The 21,614-nt window shown below is 40.4% G+C and overlaps 1 protein-coding gene across 12 annotated transcripts in view; it reads right to left on the bottom strand.

Annotated features, from left to right (window-relative positions):
* DST (dystonin) overlaps positions 1-21,614 on the bottom strand; it is a 296,284-nt gene that overhangs the window by 70,671 nt on the left and 203,999 nt on the right. For all 12 annotated transcript variants that reach the window (XM_035322484.1, XM_035322491.1, XM_035322490.1 and 9 more), the window contains 12 exons: positions 21,393-21,516; positions 20,162-20,370; positions 19,586-19,903; positions 19,260-19,426; positions 18,400-18,556; positions 17,251-17,377; positions 15,079-15,141; positions 13,986-14,221; positions 12,111-12,240; positions 10,330-10,529; positions 8,336-8,831; positions 5,884-7,358 (listed from right to left, as the gene is read on the bottom strand). In XM_035322484.1, coding sequence (XP_035178375.1) covers positions 5,884-7,358; positions 8,336-8,831; positions 10,330-10,529; positions 12,111-12,240; positions 13,986-14,221; positions 15,079-15,141; positions 17,251-17,377; positions 18,400-18,556; positions 19,260-19,426; positions 19,586-19,903; positions 20,162-20,370; positions 21,393-21,516 — 3,702 coding nt within the window. The remainder of the gene's footprint in view (positions 1-5,883; positions 7,359-8,335; positions 8,832-10,329; positions 10,530-12,110; positions 12,241-13,985; positions 14,222-15,078; positions 15,142-17,250; positions 17,378-18,399; positions 18,557-19,259; positions 19,427-19,585; positions 19,904-20,161; positions 20,371-21,392; positions 21,517-21,614) is intronic.

The raw sequence follows: 21,614 nt of genomic DNA, 5'->3' as shown, positions 1-21,614 counted from the left end.
ATTCTGACGTAAACAGTCTGGCCTGCTAAGTGGCTTCCCCATTTTGAAACTGTCCACACAAGGGTACCACTGTGCCTCCGCTTTCAGAGATACAAGGGAAACATTTAAAAACCACTACCAGTCCGAAGAACTACAGTAAACTTGCCCTTAGCATAGGATGCATAGATACAAAATACATAACTTATGAGGTGGTTAAGGTCAGAATCAGTGCATCAGTTTAAACACAACTTTACCTGGATATGAGTTACTTTTTTTTTCTCTCTCTCTCTAAAATATAAAGTGCTTCAGTAAGAAAGGAACAGAAATATTCCAATATCACAGGAAAACCAAGTATAGCAAACCCCAGCAGCGGCTCAACCACTTAAAGCCCTCCGTGGAACATTCCACTTATTTTTTCAGGTCAGAATTTGTCTCTTAAATCTCCAGATTAAGCCTTCCAAACGAACAAGCATTACAGGAGGCAGCACATTATCTTCTGTAGGTGCCTGATTAACTGTAATCCACTTAACCGGCGTGCAGAAATCCATCTCTTTTATAAATAAAACATGGTACGGCAGCCCCGAAGCGCAGGCTCCGCAGCGGCTGCGGACGGTTCAGACCAAAGGCACGGAGAAAATCTCGGAGGAAAAAATAAGTTAAATCCAGAACGGCAAGAAGCATCAAAGAGCCCTTTACTTTTTTGGCAGCAGCTGTAAATAACCCTGGTCTCAGGGGCAGCTCATTCTCCCCTCGTCCCAAGCTCTTCGGCGGCGCTTCCAGGAGCCGCACGGGCAAGCATCGCGTCCCAGAGGCACAGCCAAAACCCCCCCCGGGGCTGCAAGCGGGCGGTGCTGGGCTGAGCTTCCCGACACCGTCCCGGGGAGCTGCACCCCTTTCAAGGCAGAGGTGGAGGGGAGCAAACCCCAAAGCACAGCCTCCCCCCTTCAAGGCACGGCAGGTTTCCAGCAGCTCGACCGCCCCGCTACGGCCCCTTCGCCCTGAGGCGCGGCAGCGAGGCGGCGGAGACGGCGGCAGCGGCCCGGGACGAGGGACCCGGGCAAGGCAAGACGGGGGCCGCCGCCATCCAGCGGAGCGGAGCGGAGCGGAGCCCGGCAGCTCCCCGGCGGCTGCAGGGCGGCCTCCCGCAGCAACGCCCCTCCGCCTTCCTCTCAGGCACCGTCTGCCCCCGCCGCCCGCCCCGCCCGGCCTCCCCGCACCCGGCGGAGGGAGGCGGTGCCCGGCCACCTCCTCCCCGGCCCCCCACCGTCTGCTGCCCCCCGACGGTGACACGGGGGCCGGCACGGTGACAGGGACGGTGACGGGGACGGTGACACGGCTCGGCACCCCCCCCCCCCCCCCCGGTCGGTGCGTGCCCCCCTCGGGCCGGGGATCCCGCCCCTGCCCACCAAACACCTCAGGGACAAGGCACGAGGCAGCTGAGGGCTGACGGCGCCGTCGTTTAATTGCGAAAGTTAAACTGGACATCTTTACGGATTCACCCCCAGTTTCACTCTTTACAGATCCTCACCTCCACCACCACCAATTTCACTTTAATGTTTTTGAGTTCTGTTGAACGTTTCACACAGTTTTGTTCCTGTTCGCCTCCAGTGTGTGGCTCACAGGCACCAGCCTACAGGCAAGGGGCATTGTCCAGCAGCCCCTCTGCCCCAGCTTTCACCGGGATAAAAGCAAAAATGAAAGAACAAAACTGCTTATAAGTGGAAGATGATTTTTACCAGACTGGGAGCAGCATGAAAGCAGTGACACAGGACAGAGAATTGGGTTTGGGACATTTCCATCTCCTGAATACTGCTCAGCGCTTTGCACGTAGCTAATAATAATGTACAGGATGGGTTGGGAGACCCACAGGTAATTCTCCACTGGTACCCTGCTCCACCAGTATAAACCATCCCTTCGTGGCCAGAGGCCTCCCTGCCTTGGGAGAGGACCTCTCGGTGTAGTCAGGGTTCGGAGCTCAGTTTAAGGACAGCATATGGCACTTGGTGTTAAAACTTGCGGCAGGGCATTAGCAACAGTCAGCCGAAGCTTTCTGAGTTAAGCAGCAAGCAGGATACGTTTTATGCAAGACAAACACACCACAGCTTTTGTTTATTGATTTCTTTGATACAGGTAGCTATGCATCAAGATATTTAAGTCACATGCAGCAAATTCTCTCTTGCCATGTCTCGCATATGTTGCCTGCTCCAAGAGCAGCTAAAACACACCAAAATTAGTCAAACAGAGAGTCACCTCTGAGCTCTCTAGCTAAGAATCCATACTATAATGGTAAGGATGAGTGAAGAATTTGTGAGGACCTGTCATCTGTGCTTATTCTCACCCCAAACAGTCACAAACAGATCCTTATTCAATGCAAAGGGTGCTGTATTGTTTTACAGGGGCAGTATATAACTGAAATCCTTTTTTTTTTTCATTACAAAATTGTATTAACATTTAAAAAATATTTTACCATTTTTCACCATATCCACTGAAGGCTTGCATGAGATGGACCAGTCACCTTCAGAAGCAATACTCAAATTAAAACAGCTTTCTTTTGCCTTTGCTTTTTAACACAGACCCTAAAAGTAGTAAATTCTGTGGAAAGTTAGTAGCTTATTACAGTGTTTGTAAACCAGCTCATGGGAAATGCAACACTTCAGGTTTGTTTGAGCATACAGAGAAACCTCAGATTATTTTTTTCAACATTATCTGCCTTCAAAGTGAAAATCAGAGGACAGACACTCTCTACACAAGTAACATAAGCCAATTAAACTCTTAGCTCAAGCTCATTGGCAGGAATACTCAGGCTAGCTAAAAATTCCTATAAAGTCAAATTAGAAGGCAACCTCTTTAACAGCTACATCTACATTTGTTCTGAAAATAAAAGCAAAAATCAAATGAACCATATACTGATGAAAGTTGTAAGAGCTCTGTGTAGTTTTTTTACTAAGAAGAATACCTCTCTATGGCAGTACAAGGAATTGTGCAAAGGTTTCGAGAAGTAAAGTAATTCAGCTTCTGGGGTTCTTCTGTCTCTCTTTCGGAGAGAACCTAGCTGCAATACTGCTCCAAGTGCCAACATCCCAGCACTGTGTAGCTACCCAAATGCAGGGCTCTCCGTTCAGCCCCATTTGTAGAATTCTTTTGTATTTCACTTTTCAAGAAGGGAGGCAGACTCAGTGTAACTGAGCAGACCTCATTTACTGAAATTTTATTTTCTACCAGTATCTGCATTACACAAAGACTTTGGGGGAGGGAACATCTAATAAAGCTGAATTAATCTGTAATTAATTTTGTGTGTTTTACATTAATTGAGACAAATTATTTGACTGATTATACTCTTCCTGGTGTATTCTGTGAAGTAACAGTCTAATGAAGTCTACTTTCAAATGAACTCCACCGGGGATTTTCATTTACAGAAAGCAAGTTTTATATCTGCATTGTAAATAAATGCAGTTCAACACTGACAGTAACTACTTTCGATTTAACATTCCATCCTGGCTGGAATAAGTGGATTACAAAGAAGGAATATAAATAAAACAAATATGGATGTGTGTATATAACAATATATATATAAAATACTACTCCAAGTCTGTTTATTTTTTTAAGTAACTATGCATTTTAATGTCATGCCAAGAAGATGCACAAAGCTCTACTCTTATACATAAAAAGTAGTCAAACCACAAAAACCACCTCTGGCCCATTACATGAGATTCTTCCCTGAAGAGACTGAAGACATCATATGAATAAACCTATCTACCAAAGAACATTTTGCTTTACTCCTGTGGAATAGAAGTTGCTTGTACTTGACCACAGGAGCTAAGGACATAAGGAGCTAGACTGGGGTTTTGTGGCCAGAGCCACATTTTCAGGTTATGTGTGTCTGCCTACGTGCGCAAATGTGTGAGCAAGAGCACCACGAGTGGAGCAAGACTGATGGGAGCCTACAGTTTGCTGCCTCGGGTAAAACTGCTCTCTGGAATGACAAGGAGTATGAAGAGGTGCAACACCTACTGTCATTTTGCTGCCATGCATGCCAATAGTGCTCACAGATTAGGAGAGGGATTGTTGACCCCACACTCCCATTTCAGCAGGCCTTGGTACCTACCCTCAGACAGTAACACTCCCTGTTCTGCTCTCCATATTTCCACTCGTCAAACTCTGCTTTTTGTTACTGCACGTGCTCTTCCTTTCTTTGAACAACCCCTTCACCTCTTCATCTTGTTTACCTCCTATTTAATGGCATTGTGATTTCAATCAGAAACAACTGCATGACCTGAAACAGTTGTTTCAAACACAGTACACTTCTAAGCTTACAAATACCTAATATAAATACAATCCCAGAGCAGAGGTATATAAACACGCTGCTATCGCTGCTTTCCTTTCCCCTCTTCATTTTTTTGGGGGGTCTTTTTACCGTGCAAGCCCTTTGGTTACAGGGACAGTATCTCCCTGCACAGGCCAGACAAGGATCTTATTCCTGAATTTTGCAGCTGCTGTACATCTTTTCCATTGACCTTACAAAATACAACACCAAGACAATGCATAGGAAACCGCACCGACTATGTTATTTTCCAATTTCCCAAGTGTTTTACTAACCATATACAAAGATAAGCCATGTTTCCTTTTTAGATTGAGATAGGTTGGCATACGAATTTAACAGGCACAATCTAATGGAATTTCTTAAAAATATAACCATTTGTTCCAGATTTCTGTCTCCATGCACTCTAAAAGTTCCTTTCAACCGATATTAACTTTCAGCTCAAACTCCCAGAAACTTCAGTTTTCGGGTTGCCTCTCCGATACGGTTTAGTCTGAACAAGCCAAAGGCACCCTCTGTTGGGCCAAGCATGTCATTACTTTTTTCTCCAAGGCTGTCTCTTCACCGGCATGGTTTATCAAATCACGTTGCGGAGGCTTGTTTTAGGATTAACTGCGTACTAATTCACAAGTCACACAAACATTTGAATCAATATTAGATCGGAATGAATCCAAAGCAGCACACAATACTGAGAGCTACTGTACAGCCAGTAGGAGATTTATGAGCTTTTCCAAGCACTGCTTACACCTGTGTAATTTACAAATCTTCCCAGTGAGCGCTGCAAATTCATTTCTTGTAGCCTAAAATCTGCAAAGACCTGCACTTCATTTCAGCAGTAATGCACCGTCACACTTTATACCCGGTATCGCTGTGACGTATTTTTCTGAGCTGGACAACAGTCACCAACGGGCATATTAAAAAAGCTACGCACAGAAGCTCCCAAGTGCATTTTGGATAAGGATGCTACAATGAACTCCTTCTGTAAAAGTAGTTTCATTTAACCTCAATTCTTCTTATTAATATATTTCTAGGTAAGGATGGGATTCAATGAGGTAAAACTGGACAGTGTTAAGATGTTAAACCTACAAACACTGCTGCCTACACCCATGTGAAGAAAAAAAAAAAAAAAAAAAAAAAAAAAGCTGTTTCTGTAAGTGAAGTGAATATGGACTGTGCTATGTGAACACCAGAGTCTAAAACTCACACCACGTGGAAAAAGAAGTTTGTGTGATACATGGACAGCAGAATAGAAACAACATGGAATTCTCAAAAACTGGTAAGGCAGATGGATTGCACAAAGTAAGATTGGGAAGAGAGGAAGAGAGGGAGACCTGGGTTAAAGGAACTGCAAAAATTGGGTTGCAAAGCCATCAATGTCTAGTAATCGATAGCAGAGGAAAGCTCTGGAGCAAGAGAAAATACCCCATTTAAAATAGATAAAAGGCATACAGGTAGGAACTGACTGATGTGAAAGAAGACTTGTCCAAGCTCTCAGATGATTTTACCAATAATTTTCACACTGATATTGAATTAAAAATTGCATTGTGGTAAAACACACGATAGCAGTAAGGAAGAAACCTTCCTACCTTGAACGTATCCAGCTGCTGATTAATGGTTTCTGTTTCCATTCCAACAGGACCTTGTGATTCTTCATGTTCCTCAGCTCTCCCAAGCAAACTGGAAAATTCTTTTAACTTACTGTAAAACTCCTCAACACGGCTAATTGTACCTTCCACTTGATCTTCCCTGGCTTTTGCTCTGTCTAGGAGCTTGTTGCACTGTTTATTTAATGCTTCCAAGTCTCGTTTTATACCAACAAGATCAGGAGAAGCTTCAGCTTCTGTGGCTAGCATCATTTTACAGTTTTTATTAGCATTTTCATTATTCATTATAAGATCTTCCAGTTTTTTCAGGAAACATTTTATATCATCTCTCTGGGATTGCAGTACATCAAGATCTCTCCCCACTGGAGACATGCTATCAAGTTCATCATCAAACTCTGCAAACTGAGAGAACATCTCTCTGATGCTGTTTTGGAAATGGCCAATTCCCTGAAGTTTTGTCTCCAAGAACGAGCACCTATCTTCAACCTGCTGGTTCACTGCATTGTATTCCTGCTCCAAAGATTCAGCTTGGAGCAAAAGGTCAGAAACACCAGCTGAATCAGAAGCTTCTACCACTAGGTCTTGGGCAAGCTTTTTTACTAAATCAACATGAGGCTTTAAGGACTGTAAAGCTTTCTGCTGGGCCTGCATCACTGTCAGGTGTTTGTTACTGAATGACTGAGGTCCAAGTGAATCATGAGCTTCCAGATGCTCTTTGGCACTTTTAAGCTGTTTTTCTGTTTCCTTGGATGATTCCTGAAACTCTTTCAGCCTTTGTGCCATATTTTCCAAGCACTCTCTCTTCTTATGTAATTGTTCTGTGACCATATTCACCTTCTGATTCAGTGCCTTAGTTTCTTCTCTAACAATTTCTTTATCTGTTTCACTTGCACTGAGCAAACTTTCAGCAGTGTTATTTAATAGCTCCACCATCCCATGGTGTTTATCCAGGTCCTTCTGCCAGGCCCTCACCTGAACAACAGAATTCTCTATTTCTGCAGGGTTTATGCCAACTTTTAATTCAGACAGGTTGCTTTGGCATTTCTCTATCCATGGCTGCAAATTTTCTACATGCTGCTTGTATTTGAGCGCTTTCTCGAGACAGTCTGTTAATTTATCTTGCCTTTCTTTTACCTGCTTATCCATTTCATCCCACTTACTTCTGAGTGTGGCAATTTGGGACTGTAACGCTGCTTTGTCAGCTCCTTGGGTCTTCTGTAAGATGCTTTCTCCTTCTGCAACAATTTTTTCATATGAACCAATTTCGTTGGTCAGAGTCTTCTTAAAATCTTTCTGTTCTTCGATTAGGGACTGCAAGGTATCAAGTTTGGCTGATATAGGACGAGCCTGGTTCAACTCTTCTTTCTTTTTGTCTAGCCAGGCCTGGAAGTCCTTAGACATTTGCTGGAACTGATGAGAAGTGGCATACGCTGACTGGAGCTGCTGAACATGGTTATCTACAGAGAAGAGAAGATAGCACAGAAGCTTATTATCAGAATCCCCTAGTATTCAGTGAAAAAAATAATAATAATATTGATTTTATTATGAGTGATCTTTAATGTGAGGACAGCAGGTCCTTAGCATGTAGTGCTTAACTTGACGACAACCAAGCTTCTTGGAAGGGATAGCCTTGTATCTGCACCACAGCAGAGCAGCGAAGGCATTTGGACGTGAACCAAATCAGCTGAGTTCAGCCAGCTTGTGCCTACATGAATCCCATTCTGGCAGATTTGGGGGGTAAAAAGCACACAGTCATGTTTAATGGTATTATGAAGTATAAGCACAGAGAATATCAAGTAATCTAGCAGCAGGGTCTAACTCAGCCTGCAGGCAATACGTGTTTTTAGAGAGATCATTTGAAGTTCCTTGTGACCAGAGGAAATGAACAAGCAAAAACTGGGGCTGTTAGGAAGAAAAATGTATGATATTGCTTGTGCTGTGTTACTTGCTGAGCTCTGTTGTTCACAGGATAGGAAAAGCTGTATACTACCAGCTCAGTCGTGTCACGGGCAGTTGTATAGAATTACCACTGCTTTTTGCCAAGCCATTCACTGGCGCATGCCTAAAAATTACAGTTTTAGCTCCCTCTGTGCACCTATGCAGTTAACTAGCTCAATGAACGGCACCCTCTGCTTTGGTATCCAAATTCAGTAAGGATGCACCTGAAGGCAGAGGTGAGAAAATCAGCACTATTATTGTGTTTCAAATTCTCTTCCAGACTGCTCACTAGAGATCTAAGTATTGGTTTTACCTTTTGAAGGTACGGAGACTCTCTCCTAAGTTCTAATGTGCAATTGGTTAGGGTTTGGACTGAATAAAGAGATGGCATTAGGCTCAGCTTACTCAACATATCACTACAGACTATAAAGACAAATGTGAAAATGATGCTTAATTCTATGCCTTTATTGCTATTTCTTTTTAAATAAATACTAACCTGATTTTTGCTCAATATCCTTAAACGATTTTAGGATGCCATCTAACTGTCTTGTAAGTTCTGCTTTCAAATACTCTTCTCCAACCAGTGCTGACAGCTCTTCACAAAGAGCTCGAGCTGCATTTATATTCTTCATTTCCCTTTCTATTTCCTCCTTCATTTCTTTAGCAATTTCCAGTTGTTGTTTCACAGCATCAGGTTGTGTGCTCACAGCCAGGCTGCTGCTCAGTTTGCTATCCAAGTCACTCAGCTTGTCAGACAGACTTCTGAGTACGCTTTGGTACTCTGTGCTTTTCACAATGGCTTGGTCAATTCGTTCACATCTGTTACTCAGCTGGCCAGTTAGGTTGTCCCATTTTTGTGCCACAGCTTCCAGCTGCTCTTTCACAGTCTCATGAGAGGGAGGATGTTCACCAGGTCTCTTCAGGATCCCTTCACCAGCCATAGTTAACTGCTCATATTGTGGCTTTCTTGTGTCAAATTCTTTGAGCAGAATCTGGGAAGAAAGAAAATTGTAAGAAGCATTTACCTCATGAAAAGGAAGCAAAATGCTTCTGACAAAATCTATGTAGAGTTTGTTGTAGCTAAGCTCCCTTATTGAGTAATCCATCTCTGGATTTAAAAATCCAGTGAAATAATTGCATCTTCTGCACATAAATTGAGTGTTGTTTCTGAGCGTTTACATCAAAGAACAACAACAAAAAAAGTTAGTTTACAGATCATCTAATGGAAATTCAAACAGTAGACACAAGTAAACAATGAATTTTGTTAATATTACAGCAATTAAGTAACTGTACCAAGTAAAATAATCACTATTTAGTTTCAAGCAATGTCTTTTTTCCTAGACAGTTTTGATATTTGTCTTAAGATAGGACTTCAAAGAAGGTGTATAGTGACATAATATTGCAATGTATTATTACAGCGGGGAATATTTGGATGATTCACAAAATGACTGAATGTATACTGTAAGACCTTTAAAGTTTATCTCACTGGTTCCCAGTACTTTATTTTTTGATAATAAGTCAAACGTGCCTGTAGAAAAAGGGACAAATAAATATCATGGTTTTTCTTTATAGAGCGTTCCAAACCCTTTCTTTTTAAGTCAATGAGGTTTAACTTCTAAAGACTGCTAAGTGATACATGATAGTCTTATGCCAGCTGTCTACATTTCTGAAGCATTTACAAACCAATTTTAAGCCATTTTCACATAGTGTTAGAAAACAGTTCACGTTTTGAACACTTTATTTTAATCAATATGGATATGCCAGCTTTAATACTACTTTTTCAAAATAAGAATGTTACTTCTTGTCACAGTTCAAATTAACTGGCAGCAATAGAAATGCCTGACTGAAATTAGAATTTATAGTTTCTTCAACTTTGTCTGATTCAACTTTCGTTTCTTTTGTCTGTGCTTTGCTGCATTTCTGTAGGCAAGCTACTTCATTTTATATTTTTCATCTATCCTTCCTTCTCTTGGCTCCATACATACTCACAATACTACATTTCACTTGCTTTCTTATTTTTATTAGCTATTGGCACAGTCAAGTGAACAAAATCTCAAAAAACTACTGCATAGACTGTACATGAGAACTGACCGCAAAATGTTACATATACACACTCAAATTAATAAAACTTCAAAGGACTGCTTTCATTAGACTACAGAGAAATCGCAGGACAGTTAAAACAAAAAATACATCTGAGGATCAGTATCTCCTCAAGGGTTAGTCCTGAACATTTTTTCCTTTAGCTGTTCTGATCTCTCTTCAATCTCATGGTAATTTTTTCTTCTAACTGCTGTAGTCAACTATAACTTAAGCTGGTATTTGCTGATAAACAAATAACACGGCTTCTGTTAACTGTGCTGTACTCTAAATGCAAAATAGTATTTTGCTAATAGTAAAAAACAGTAACAACAAAAAATGCACAAACCAACCAACCAACAACAACGAAAACCAAACTTAAATCATTAATGCATGTTGGCAGTCCTTACTCACCTGAACCTGTTGCTTTTGAGTATTCAGCATATTTGGATCGATTGATAGGGGTCCCAACACACTGACCATTAGCTCCTTTTCTACAAGCCAGTGCTTTAGCTGAGCTTCTGCTGTCTGGAACTGGGTCAGGTAATTTGAAGACTCTTCCAGTTTTTGTTGTCTCTCAGATGTAACTTGATTGAGCTCTTTCCACTTGGAATCTAACAACGATAATGTTAACATATTGCATGCATGCTCTAGCAGATGGGCTGTCAGACAGCAGACTATATACGAAATGTAAACAGAGCACTCTAATAAGGCTTCTTGCTGATTAACTCCAGATGCCTTGTTGCAGTGACTCGGCAAATACATCTTTTAACAGTCAGATCCATATACACTTGGATAAGGGTCTGCAGTTTAGCACTGCCACATGCAGCATTTTCAGAACAATGAATATACAACGTGCAGTTAAATTAATTAGAATATTACTAGGTGAAGTACCACCACATTTAGGCTTTGATTCCAAATGACATAAAAGCCGAAGGGCTGTACTCACAAATTAGGTGCCTGACTTAGGTCCACTGGCCTTCCTTTTTAGTAAGTGGACACAAATAGATACCTTTCCAAGGGTAAATCTAAGCCATAATTCAGGTTTCTGCTCTGAAATGCCTCCTGAAGGAGCACACCTCTTTCAAAAGTCTGTATTAAGAGCCTGTGGAGATTAACTGCTTCATTTAGACTTCAGAACCAGGCACCTATGACAGGCAATGAGGATACTTCTTTACACAGGTATTTCAAAAGTGCCGTGTGAACTTAGGTTCACCTAGACCAAACTGTGATCTCTTCCATTTGTAGCAAGTGGCTTTCACAGCAGCCATTGAGTCTCGTGGTCTTTTAAGTTCCCTCTTCCATCTGTGATACTGTCAATGCTTGGTGACTCAGCTCTGGTGCTTTGCTAACGCTCCCTGTCCTTGAGTTTCATGTCTGTTTTTTCATTTTCTTGTGCCACTCCACCGACTTTGATCCCTGTTCATTCTGAATTAATTCTCTTTCAGTGCTACTCACATTTTCTTTGAGAAGAAATGTGCTACCTAAACTGCTACCTAAACTTTTGGAAATACACTTATAAAAAAGACAGATTTACCTTTACCATTACTAATGGTGCAGCTATTATTATTTATTGGTGTATGCCTATTAGTATGAAACACTGACTGACCTATGATTTATTTAAAATACGACAAACCTAAGAAGAGTTTTTAAAAGCTCACAACAATTACACACTGCATTATCTCAAAATCTAATGTACAAACATGGCAATTTCCAATTTTTTACGGCAAAATTTATGAAGTCAGGTTTAGAAAATGGCAGAAAGCCATCAAAACCACAGAATGACAAAAGCCACTAGCGCATCGGAAAGGCATTACTAACAACTCAAAGTGTTATTTATATGAAAATAGTATTAATTTAATTTGTCTGTAGCACTTGTAAGAACACTTTGTAAGAACAACGTATTTATCTGGAGCAATAGCTGACCTCTCAAAGTCTTAGCCACACACTGTCTGAAAAAGGTAAAGCCCTCTAAAACATGCAGCCAAGCTATAGCCTCTCTTAATTGCACTGATATAAATTCAAAGTCCACCAACTTCAGTGGAGTTACTCCAGATTCACCCTCTTGTAAAGGGAGTTATTTCCACAGAATTTAAGGGGTAGGAGGGAGCAAGTGTTAATTCTAATACATTTAAATAATGTAATAAAACAACTTCTAAATCAGTCTGAGTTATAATACAGCTTTACTGAAGTACCTATTTTATCCAATGTTTGTCTCCATTTGGGTGCCTCAGGAGAGTCGGGGTTCTTCTCCAACAGCTCTGTCACTTTGTCCTTTAGTTCCTGCACTTTATTCGCACTTTGCTTTAGCTCAGTTTCAAATAGCTGTAAAATCAAATGGTAAAAAAAATAAATGCACGACTAGAGATAAACTGCAAAGTATTTTTGAAGTCCGTAATTCTGAGATACCAAGCGTGAAAGTAAACCATAAATATCTAGCACTTATATACTGCTTTTCTGCTATGAGCCTCAAAACCCTTTCTACTGGCATGTATTGGCTGGTCATATTTTTTTGGAAGAAGTGACCTCATTTCTGTAAACGACATTAATATTAACAATTACTGTTTAATTTGAACAAACAAAAGGATTAGAATAATTCACATAAATAGGATCCACTAAATCTCATCATACTTGCATGTATCTGGAATCTGTTCTTGTACATAAGACCAACTGACTAGCGCACATCAAGGTTCTAAGCAGAAATTACCCAACTAAGCAACAACATATAAGAGCTCTGTGTGGACTCATTTACCTCATTAAAAGTTCTGCTGTCACAGACTGACAGCTTCTTGTAGATAATCTAGAACTGTCATTTAGAGAGTACCATAGCTTAAGTGCAGACTTAAGCTCAGGGAATTAAGATGCCCAAGCAGTTCCTTGAGAACACTTCAGGCAGCTCTTACAGATGGAAGTGGACAGTCTTATGCTCAGGAAAGGTCTCATACCAACATTCTGAAGTCACAGAATTTGCACTGAGGAGTTTCATTGTAACTATCCCCCCCCAAAAAAAACACCACCACACTAAAATAAGCACTGAACATATCTGTGTTTGACTTAGAACTTTTAGTACAAGGTCCATTTGCATCAAAAGGATGACTCTTGCTTGAGTAATCATTCAGTTTTCCAACTGGCTAGGAACACTCTTCTATTACTACACTGAGAGTAAGATGATCTTGTTAGCTTTGAACAGTCTTTGTTACAAATAAAGGAAGAAGGGTTTTCCACATACAGTCTGAGTTCTGTGACTGAATATTACCCGAGTCTGAGGAAAAGTCAAACTTAAGGAAAGTCAGAGGGTGTTTAATTTTTAAGGGTGAATCCCAAAATGTGTAAAAAAAAAAAAAAAAAAAAGTACTTCAGCAGGATCAAATTCTGCCCTTGTTTATCCCCAGTCACAGACAAGGAAAGAATTTTCTCTTCAATAGCTTAGCTACCCATTACATTTCACTTTACATATAAACCTTTACGTGTAAATATTGTCCTTCACTGTGAGTAGCATATCTCCCCTGTGCTTAAGCGGGACAGAAGCTTACTCCTGATTCTGTGATTTTCTCATATCAATTAAACAGAAGGGAGGAGACGTTTGTGCAGCTATATGAGTTAACAAGCATGACATGGCTGCTGAAGAGAAACACTGCCTTGGAATAGACATAAGCCTCTGCAGCTGCAGAGCTGTGGAGGTCTGTGGAGCGTCAGTGAACCAGCAGCTGCAGAAACAGCTTTTGGATAGATACAGCTGTACAGATCTTATGAGCAATCCAGTGATTATGTTTAAACAACTAAAGGTATCAAAAAGTATCCTGTGTAATCAATATACTCTTACCTATTTAAATTGGCCATCAGAGTTATTATTTTTTGACATGCAAAAATCATTCTTTCTGACCCAGTGCTCCTTTTACTGCACTGACACAGTTTGCCAGATTTGCTCTAAGCCTGACGGGCATGTTTATGTTTACTAGATCATTTAAATACTCTCTGCAACATTAAGCTATGCTGAGACATCTATTGTTCAGATAGAATTCCCTCAATAATTGCAATAGAGTATTTTTTTTTCTGAAGACATAAAGTACCTTATGTTGCTCAACCTGAGCTTTAACAGCTTCACTATCAGTTGGAGCAGCTTCCCAATCTGATGCAGTTTTGTCCATTTTTTGTAACCACTGCATCATTGAGGCTGATTCTTCCTGAATATTTTGCATTTTTGAAAGCATACATTCTAGTTCTGAAATCTTCTCCTTCAATAAAACTCCCAAATCTTCATAACCATGATTTACATCAGACATGGCTTGTTGAACAGTTGTCAGTTCTGTAAAAGGAAAGATGAACAAAGACTACATTAGAGATTACACATACACTTCAAGAAATTCTAAAGAGTACTTCAAGTTACCATGGCTAATAGTTCCCCAAACCAGAAGCTGCTGAACACATTAAGAATTATTTCTTAACGTTTTATTATTATTTATATTATTTTGTATTATTTTATATTATTTTAATTATCATTAATTATTTCTTAACAGTTACTAGTTTGACTGCCTAACCTTACTGCAGTAGTAACTTGCTCATAGCCATGTACCAATATAAAGGTGTGTTATCAGCAAGAGAGCTTAGGAGGCAGTCAGTGTACTAAGCAGGCTGTAATTTAGAAGCATGAACACTGCAGACTTGAAACATGGCTATCCCTAAGCATATATGAGTTTCTACATAAGGTCCTTTTTTTCTGAAAAGGAACTGGTCACATACAGCAATACAAATGTATGTAAAATGTGTCTTTGTATTATGTATACATACATGTCTGTTCATGTTGTGTATGTTGGTTGGTGTTGAAAAGTTCCAAATCACATAAACACCAATAATTTTCTCAAAATCCGTATGTTATATTAGAACAGCCCTCTCTATGTATGTTTATAGAAGTACATATTGTTCAGAAAACAAACATTTGATCTGTTTTCAAAGGACATACTGAAGGCAGATATTTTTACAGTTGATCTTAATATCATAATAGTCAGAATAGTTTACTTATAGTAAAGTGACATGAAATTTGTCTAGTAAAGATCAATGCAATCAGATCTGTATACAGCATTTAAAAATGTCAACATATTTAACAGTAGTTCAGAAGCACATTTCTTTATCCCATCCTGAATTTTTTACTGAGTGATTACTCACCTTTATTTTTCAGAAAATCCTGAGTTCCTGGAGCTCCTCCTTCACCATTTAACACTGTGCCACCTACAGATCAAGAAAGACTGTCACATGCTTAGCTGGGCCTTTTCCCACCAAAACACCAGCATTACACTTCCTCTTTGAAACAACACGATGAATAGTTCTCATTATAACATTAAAGAAAAATGTGCATGCTAACCATGTTAAAACAAACATTTTATTTAGATGGTTTCATATATTTGGAGGTTGTTTCATGTTTTAACCTGCTCCAGCCAGCTAATACCGTAAGTGGAATCACATATGCATAGCATATGCAGAGTGTGTGGGGGTGAACACATGCACATGTAGTATGCACATATGCACAATGCATGAGCAGTCTTACAGCTTACAATACAACGCTAAATAAATGAATATTGTGGACAAAGTCGATGCCCTAGCTGTGAAGCCTACTCATACCCATACGGCTAATGCCACTTCTTCCTCCCAAAAAGGAATCTGTTCCCTACTGCTCACTGAGAACATTTTTACCCAGCTGTGTCTGGGCATTGCCCTGGAGAGTGGCAAACACTGAAACTATGAGGAAAGCACTGAACACTGAGCAGCAAAGAAACCCAAAGCGGTCATTGCAGACAACACAACCAAAGACACAGCGTGCTTAAGACTGTACCTCTGAGCAAAAAAAAAACCCTCTTGATATCAACAGGACAAATCCCTTCCTATCTCATCATTAACAAGACTTGACAGTATGTTCCATGCCGTTTCAGGGACTGCAATGTGGAATCCTTACTGTCACTCATAAAGTCCTGTCACAGTCACTCGGAGGCAGCCAGGCAGCCCTACTGATCAAATGGCATTTCAAAGCCTCTGGACTCAGGGCTACATGGGCATTGTGAAACACCATCAGAGCACAGAGCTGGGACACAGAGTCATGGCACAGAGAATGGCCAGGAGAACCGCCTCCTTCTCTCTTGCACATTTGTATTCCCAGGTGAGCAGTTAACAGGGAAAGATTAACGGTTGCCCTGGAGAAGGCCGTGCATCCAGCCCATGGTACCAGCTGGACAGTTAGGGCCACCTTAGAGGCAGCTGGAGGTGCTAGCTACCAGAAGTACCTACTACCGAGAGATGTGAAAAAGAAAGTGATTTACTCTTGCCAGATAGGTATCCTCTGGAAGTCCCCATCCTTCCACTGTCCTTTGCAAATGACCACTGAAGGCCAGCACTTGAACTAACAAGGTCTGGAAATAAATTAAAGAACTGACTGAAAATGTGCTTATGGCCATCAAAACGCTCCAGGTGCCACACGCTTTAAGTTATGGCTTCGATGATACTTAGCAGAATTACTAGATTCTGTAAAACAAATGAATGTTTAAACACTAGAGTACAGAACATCATGGAAATATATTTGTTTTTCTTTAAAATCAGATTATAGGTAAAGATAAGTTAGTCAAAGCTTCAGGCTGGAAGCACATTTTGGCCCAGGAAATTCATAATGGGATACAAAGTTGATTCCCTTTCATGTCACTTTAACTAAAATACTGACTAGCATTAATTATGCTATCATCATTGGGATGAGCTAGTTCGTCTAGGCTCACATTTTAGGTAAGCGATGTCCTCATCATCTTTCTGACAAAACCTTTGTGATTCTGCGATTATGTGCTTGTTTAAAGTCACACAGAATAGCCATGAAAAAGGTGTCTCTGGAAGCAAAGATGTGCAGGTGCAGCAGAGTTTGCAAAAATAGGGTTTATATTTGTCCTAATTGCAGACCTGGCAGATATATGAAGCACTGAACACCAATCAGATTAAGTCAATTTCTCATTATCAGAAGTTTCCTGGGATTAGGTGAAAAAGACTGTGATACTGTTCATTTTATTGATTCTCTGGAAATTATGGACAGAAGTAACAGGTTTTAGGACTTGTCAATCATTTACAAAGTGCTTTTACACTATTTTGGCAACGTAAAGCAGTAAGAATTTGTACTGAATTATTTAAGTAATTAGACAGCTGAAATGAGAATCACAGCAAATGATGGTCAGAACAGATATGGCTAACTGACTTCTCATGAGCTATATTATTCAGAAACCTAATCACAGGATACAATACGTTATTTATTTTTTAAGGACTTTAAAAACTCCTTAGACATTAGATTTACCTGATTACATGAATGCATACCTGATTTTGCAACTGCTCTCAGTTTTGCAGGAGAAGTCACAGCAGTAATCAGATTACACAACAACGTCCCTCTGCTATTCATTTTCTGCACTTCACTTGCTTTTAATGTCCATTCATCTTTTAAATTCTGGTTAAGAAAAAGAGACAGTTGTTCATTGCAAAACTGAGTTCAGACTTAAAATATTTAGTGTTGAGAACAGAACAACCTTGTTACTTGGGCATCGCTGGTAGCACCGTATTGGGTTTACGTGGCAGTTTTGGTAGGCTGGGAGCTGCAGGGGTGGTATCTGGGAGAACAGAACAGGTGCTGCTCCATGTCAGACAAAGCCAGTTCTAGCCAGCTCCGAAATGGCCTCAACTGAGCCCATCAGCGATGCTGATGGCACCTCAGTTATAACATATTTAAGAAAGGGCAAAAACCGTTGTGCAGATATCCAGAGTACAGCCCATGTCACAGCTGGATGTGCCCTGAAGGAAGCTGCAGACCAGGGAGAGCCCACGCAGGAGCTGGCTTGTGGAGAAAAGACCACACAATAGCAGGTTTTCTGGCAGGAACATGGGAAGGTTTTCTGGCAGCCCACGGGAAGGACCCCACTCTGGAGCCGGGGAAGAGTGTGAGGAGGAAGAAGCAGCAGAGACAAAGCGTTATGAACAACCACCACTCCCCATACCCCTGTGCCACTTGGGGCAAGGGAGTGAGAATAGTTGTAAGTGAAAGACTGAAGTTGAGCCTGGGAAGAAAGGAGGGGTGGAGGGACAGTGTTTTAATTTAATTTTTGTTTCTCAATATCCTACGCTGCTTTTAATTAGCAATCTTTTAATCTTTCCCAAGTTGGGCCTGTTTTGCCCATGACACTAATTGGTGAATGATCTCCCTGCCCTTCTCTCAACCAAAGACCTGTATTTTCTCCCCCTGTCCTGCTGAGAGGGAGTGAGAGAGTGGCTGGGTGGGCACTTGGCAGTCAGCTAAGGTTAACCCACCACAACCGTATCCAGACATGCCAAGGAAATGGGAATGTAAATGCAGACTGCAAGCCCCCTAGTCCCAATCACTGTGGCTGCTTATGCCATATGTTTGTTCTTTTATGTTACTAACAAATGTCCTATTTTCTTTAGCTGTGTTTAGCTGCTTATATCACAGTATCTTACCAACGTATCTTCCAAAGGCTTCTTTAACTCCTCCGTATTCAGAGAGGGTTGTGCTGCTGGAATACGTTCTGTCGTCTCTTTTATCCATTTCTTTAAGGACTCCACAAGTAGCTCAAAAGTATCCATTTCTTTCTGACAAGATGATACGTCCTCTTCTCTAGAATATTAAAAACAAAATAAGTTCAGCACTGGATGACAATATTCCTTCTGGTAATTAAACCAATAGATGTTATCAATCCAATGATGCCATCCCTGAATTCAATGACAGCCTCAACACTGGCTTCAAAGAGTACAGACACAGATCTGTGAGTTTTCTGTATAAGCAGAAAACATCCATCTTTGTGGCATTTTGATGGAAGATGCATAAATGATTACAAAGTAGGTAGAAAACTAAGCTGTCTTGTGCTTATCCATCTAACTGGAGATGATAAAGTTACAGTGGTACCATGGAGAGGCAAACTCTTGTCAGTGCACTTGTAACTTATCTTCAAACATGAATTGAACCTAAAGTGTTATGTTGGTAGGGCTGGTGTACTAAGTATACTCAGTCCTGTATAATAAAAGCAAAGACTGTATTTCAAATACCATCAGATCAACCCTAACACAAGGAATTGCGTGACTAGAACAAGTAGCAAAATAAAAACAAAGAAGAATGCTTAAGTGATGAAAGCAAAACAGGCCAGATAGACTAGCTACAGATGTATTTCCCAACAGTTTGTTTTTTTAATGAAAAGGCCTCTCTACTCTGAAGTTAACTGTACTCTCTTGAGATAGCACACAAGTGGATAGCAGTCGTCATAACATTCACACAGTATCATTAGCTTAAGAGGTGGAAACACTTGAGTAATTGTTTGACTTACTTTTCTTTTACTGTCTCCTCTACCTCTCTGAATTTTTTTGACAAAGCATTTACTTTTTCTACTACCAATGCTTTATCCCCAGGAAGAGCGTGGAATGAAAGTTCATCAAGAAGCTGCTGCAAAACTTCCAGATCTTTCTTATGTTGTGCCAGTTCTACACTAGCCTCCTGCAAGACAGAATTATATTCTTCATATTAGACTCAGCAATCAGCTGTTCAAAATTAAATCGCTGATTTTTGCCAATTGAAGCTGTGAAATAAGCATGTCTTATTTATTGTTCAATCACTTAGATAGGCACATTGTATACAAATGGAATGGTACAGTACCTGCACATACTGAGATACCTCACTAACATCCTTTCTTGGAGCCTCAGTCTCACTGAGAGCCTGGTTTTTCTCATCTAGGAATGACTGGAGTTTTTCTGTCAGACCTTCAAATAACTCCACTTTAGTCTTCAACTCTTCCATTTTCATAAGCTTTTCTTTATGCTTCTTACTTGCTGCAGAAAACCGTCCTGCAAGTTCACTCATTTTAGCTTGCAGTGAGGATGCAGTGGATGGATCTGCTGTTTCCATGAACTTCTTCACTTTCTCGTTCATAGTGTTCATACTGCTTTGGCGACCTGCAATGTCTTGTTCTAGCATCTGAAACAAGCAAAAGCCACTCTGTATTGCTTATAATTAAAATTTAAGAAGTGGAACTGGTCCACCATATGAAATAATACAATAAATCAGTACAGCAGGACCATCAGTGTAGATCTATTTCAGCTACAGAAATCCTTATGCAGTTTCAGTTCATGTAACAGTCTTCTTTACTAAGTATTCTGAGCCCATTAAAGTAAGATTTTAATTATTTCTGAAACCTTAACTTCAAACAAGTATGTCTTTCAGTGTGATACTTACAATGCTTTTGCTAATGATATCCTGAATAGCAGCAGAATTCAAAGGCACTTGATCTTTTTCTTCAAGGCTCTTTTCAACACCTTCCATCCAATCCAGCATTTCATCCAAACCATCCTGCACACTTAGGGATCGTGTCAGAGTTATTTGGAGCTTCTCATTCCTTTCATTCACAGACTTTGATAGATTGTCATATCTCTCCACAATATCATCTGATAAAGAGAAAATACATTTCAGAGTTTCCTTTAGCCAAACTAAAATTTAACTCATTTCATTGTCACCAAGTTAAGAGTGAGTCAAAAATCACCTGTATCAGAAGTAAGCAAAACCATCAGCTGTATTCAGTAAAAACACACAACACAACAAAAGAACGGAATCAGACATAGCCAAGAAGCCCATACAACAAGTGAAATGAGGGAGCAGCTTACAGCTGTGCTCCCAAATTTTTAGAAGTTGGTTCCCATGCAGCCCTAGCTTCTGGCAGCTGTTGACTGTTCCCAAGAAATGGGTGGAGGAATTGGAAATGAAGGGGCAAAACTGCGTCTGGGAACAAGGTGGGTGGTGGGAAGGTCTTTCAATTTTTTCACTTCATCTCTCACTAACCAATCTATTGCCTGTTTGCTGATAAATTTAATCCACTTTTTCCCAAACTGAGTGTATTTTGCCTGTGACAGTAATTGGTAAGTGATCTCCTTGTCTTTCTCTCAAACCATGAGCTTTTCCATAATAATCTTCCCCATCGTGTTGAGAAAGGAGAGTAACAGAGAGGCTGCAGGGGCATCATGAAGCTGGACAAGGACAACCTGCCACGGAAAGTTACTTGAAATCAGAAGAAAATAAGTTCAGCTAAGCAAACTTCAAATAATTGGTTGGAAACAGATAGCTGGAGTCACATTCCTTGAACCAGAACATATCCCTTCCCAATGGTAAACTTATGATCCTCAGCAAATCCCTAACTCTTGACACGCTCATCTGTAACATGGGAATTAAACATAATCCCTCCCTCTGAATAAAAACAAGTTAAAAATAAAATGACGGGTTTTAAGTGAAAAGCACATGATCAAACATAGGAGACAGCACAACAAAGAATTTACCATGTTGTAACAGCTTATACCTCAACAAAACACAGATGTGAGCAGTGACACAGAGATGTGGAAACTCTGTATTTTGTCTCTTCTGGTATCTGCATGCCACAAGTGATAAAAACGGGTATTAAGAAAAGCAAGCATTTTACCCAGTGTTTTCTGAATCTCATCTTTGTCTGGTGTCAACTCCCCTCTTGTATCCAAAAGCACTTCGGCGGCTTTTTTTAGTTTTTCTACAGCAATTTGGTGGTTAGACACTTGTCCTTGAAGAACCTGTAAAATTCCACAATTGTCAATTACACTGTTCGGTATAGCTAAATGGAAGGCTTGAAATATGCCACACAACATGAACTTAGTGCTGGGAACCAACT

This window comes from Oxyura jamaicensis, chromosome 3 (genome assembly GCF_011077185.1).
Source record: "Oxyura jamaicensis isolate SHBP4307 breed ruddy duck chromosome 3, BPBGC_Ojam_1.0, whole genome shotgun sequence".
Classification (NCBI taxonomy): Eukaryota; Metazoa; Chordata; class Aves; order Anseriformes; family Anatidae; genus Oxyura; species Oxyura jamaicensis.
This window is presented reverse-complemented; position numbering and strand designations above follow the sequence as displayed.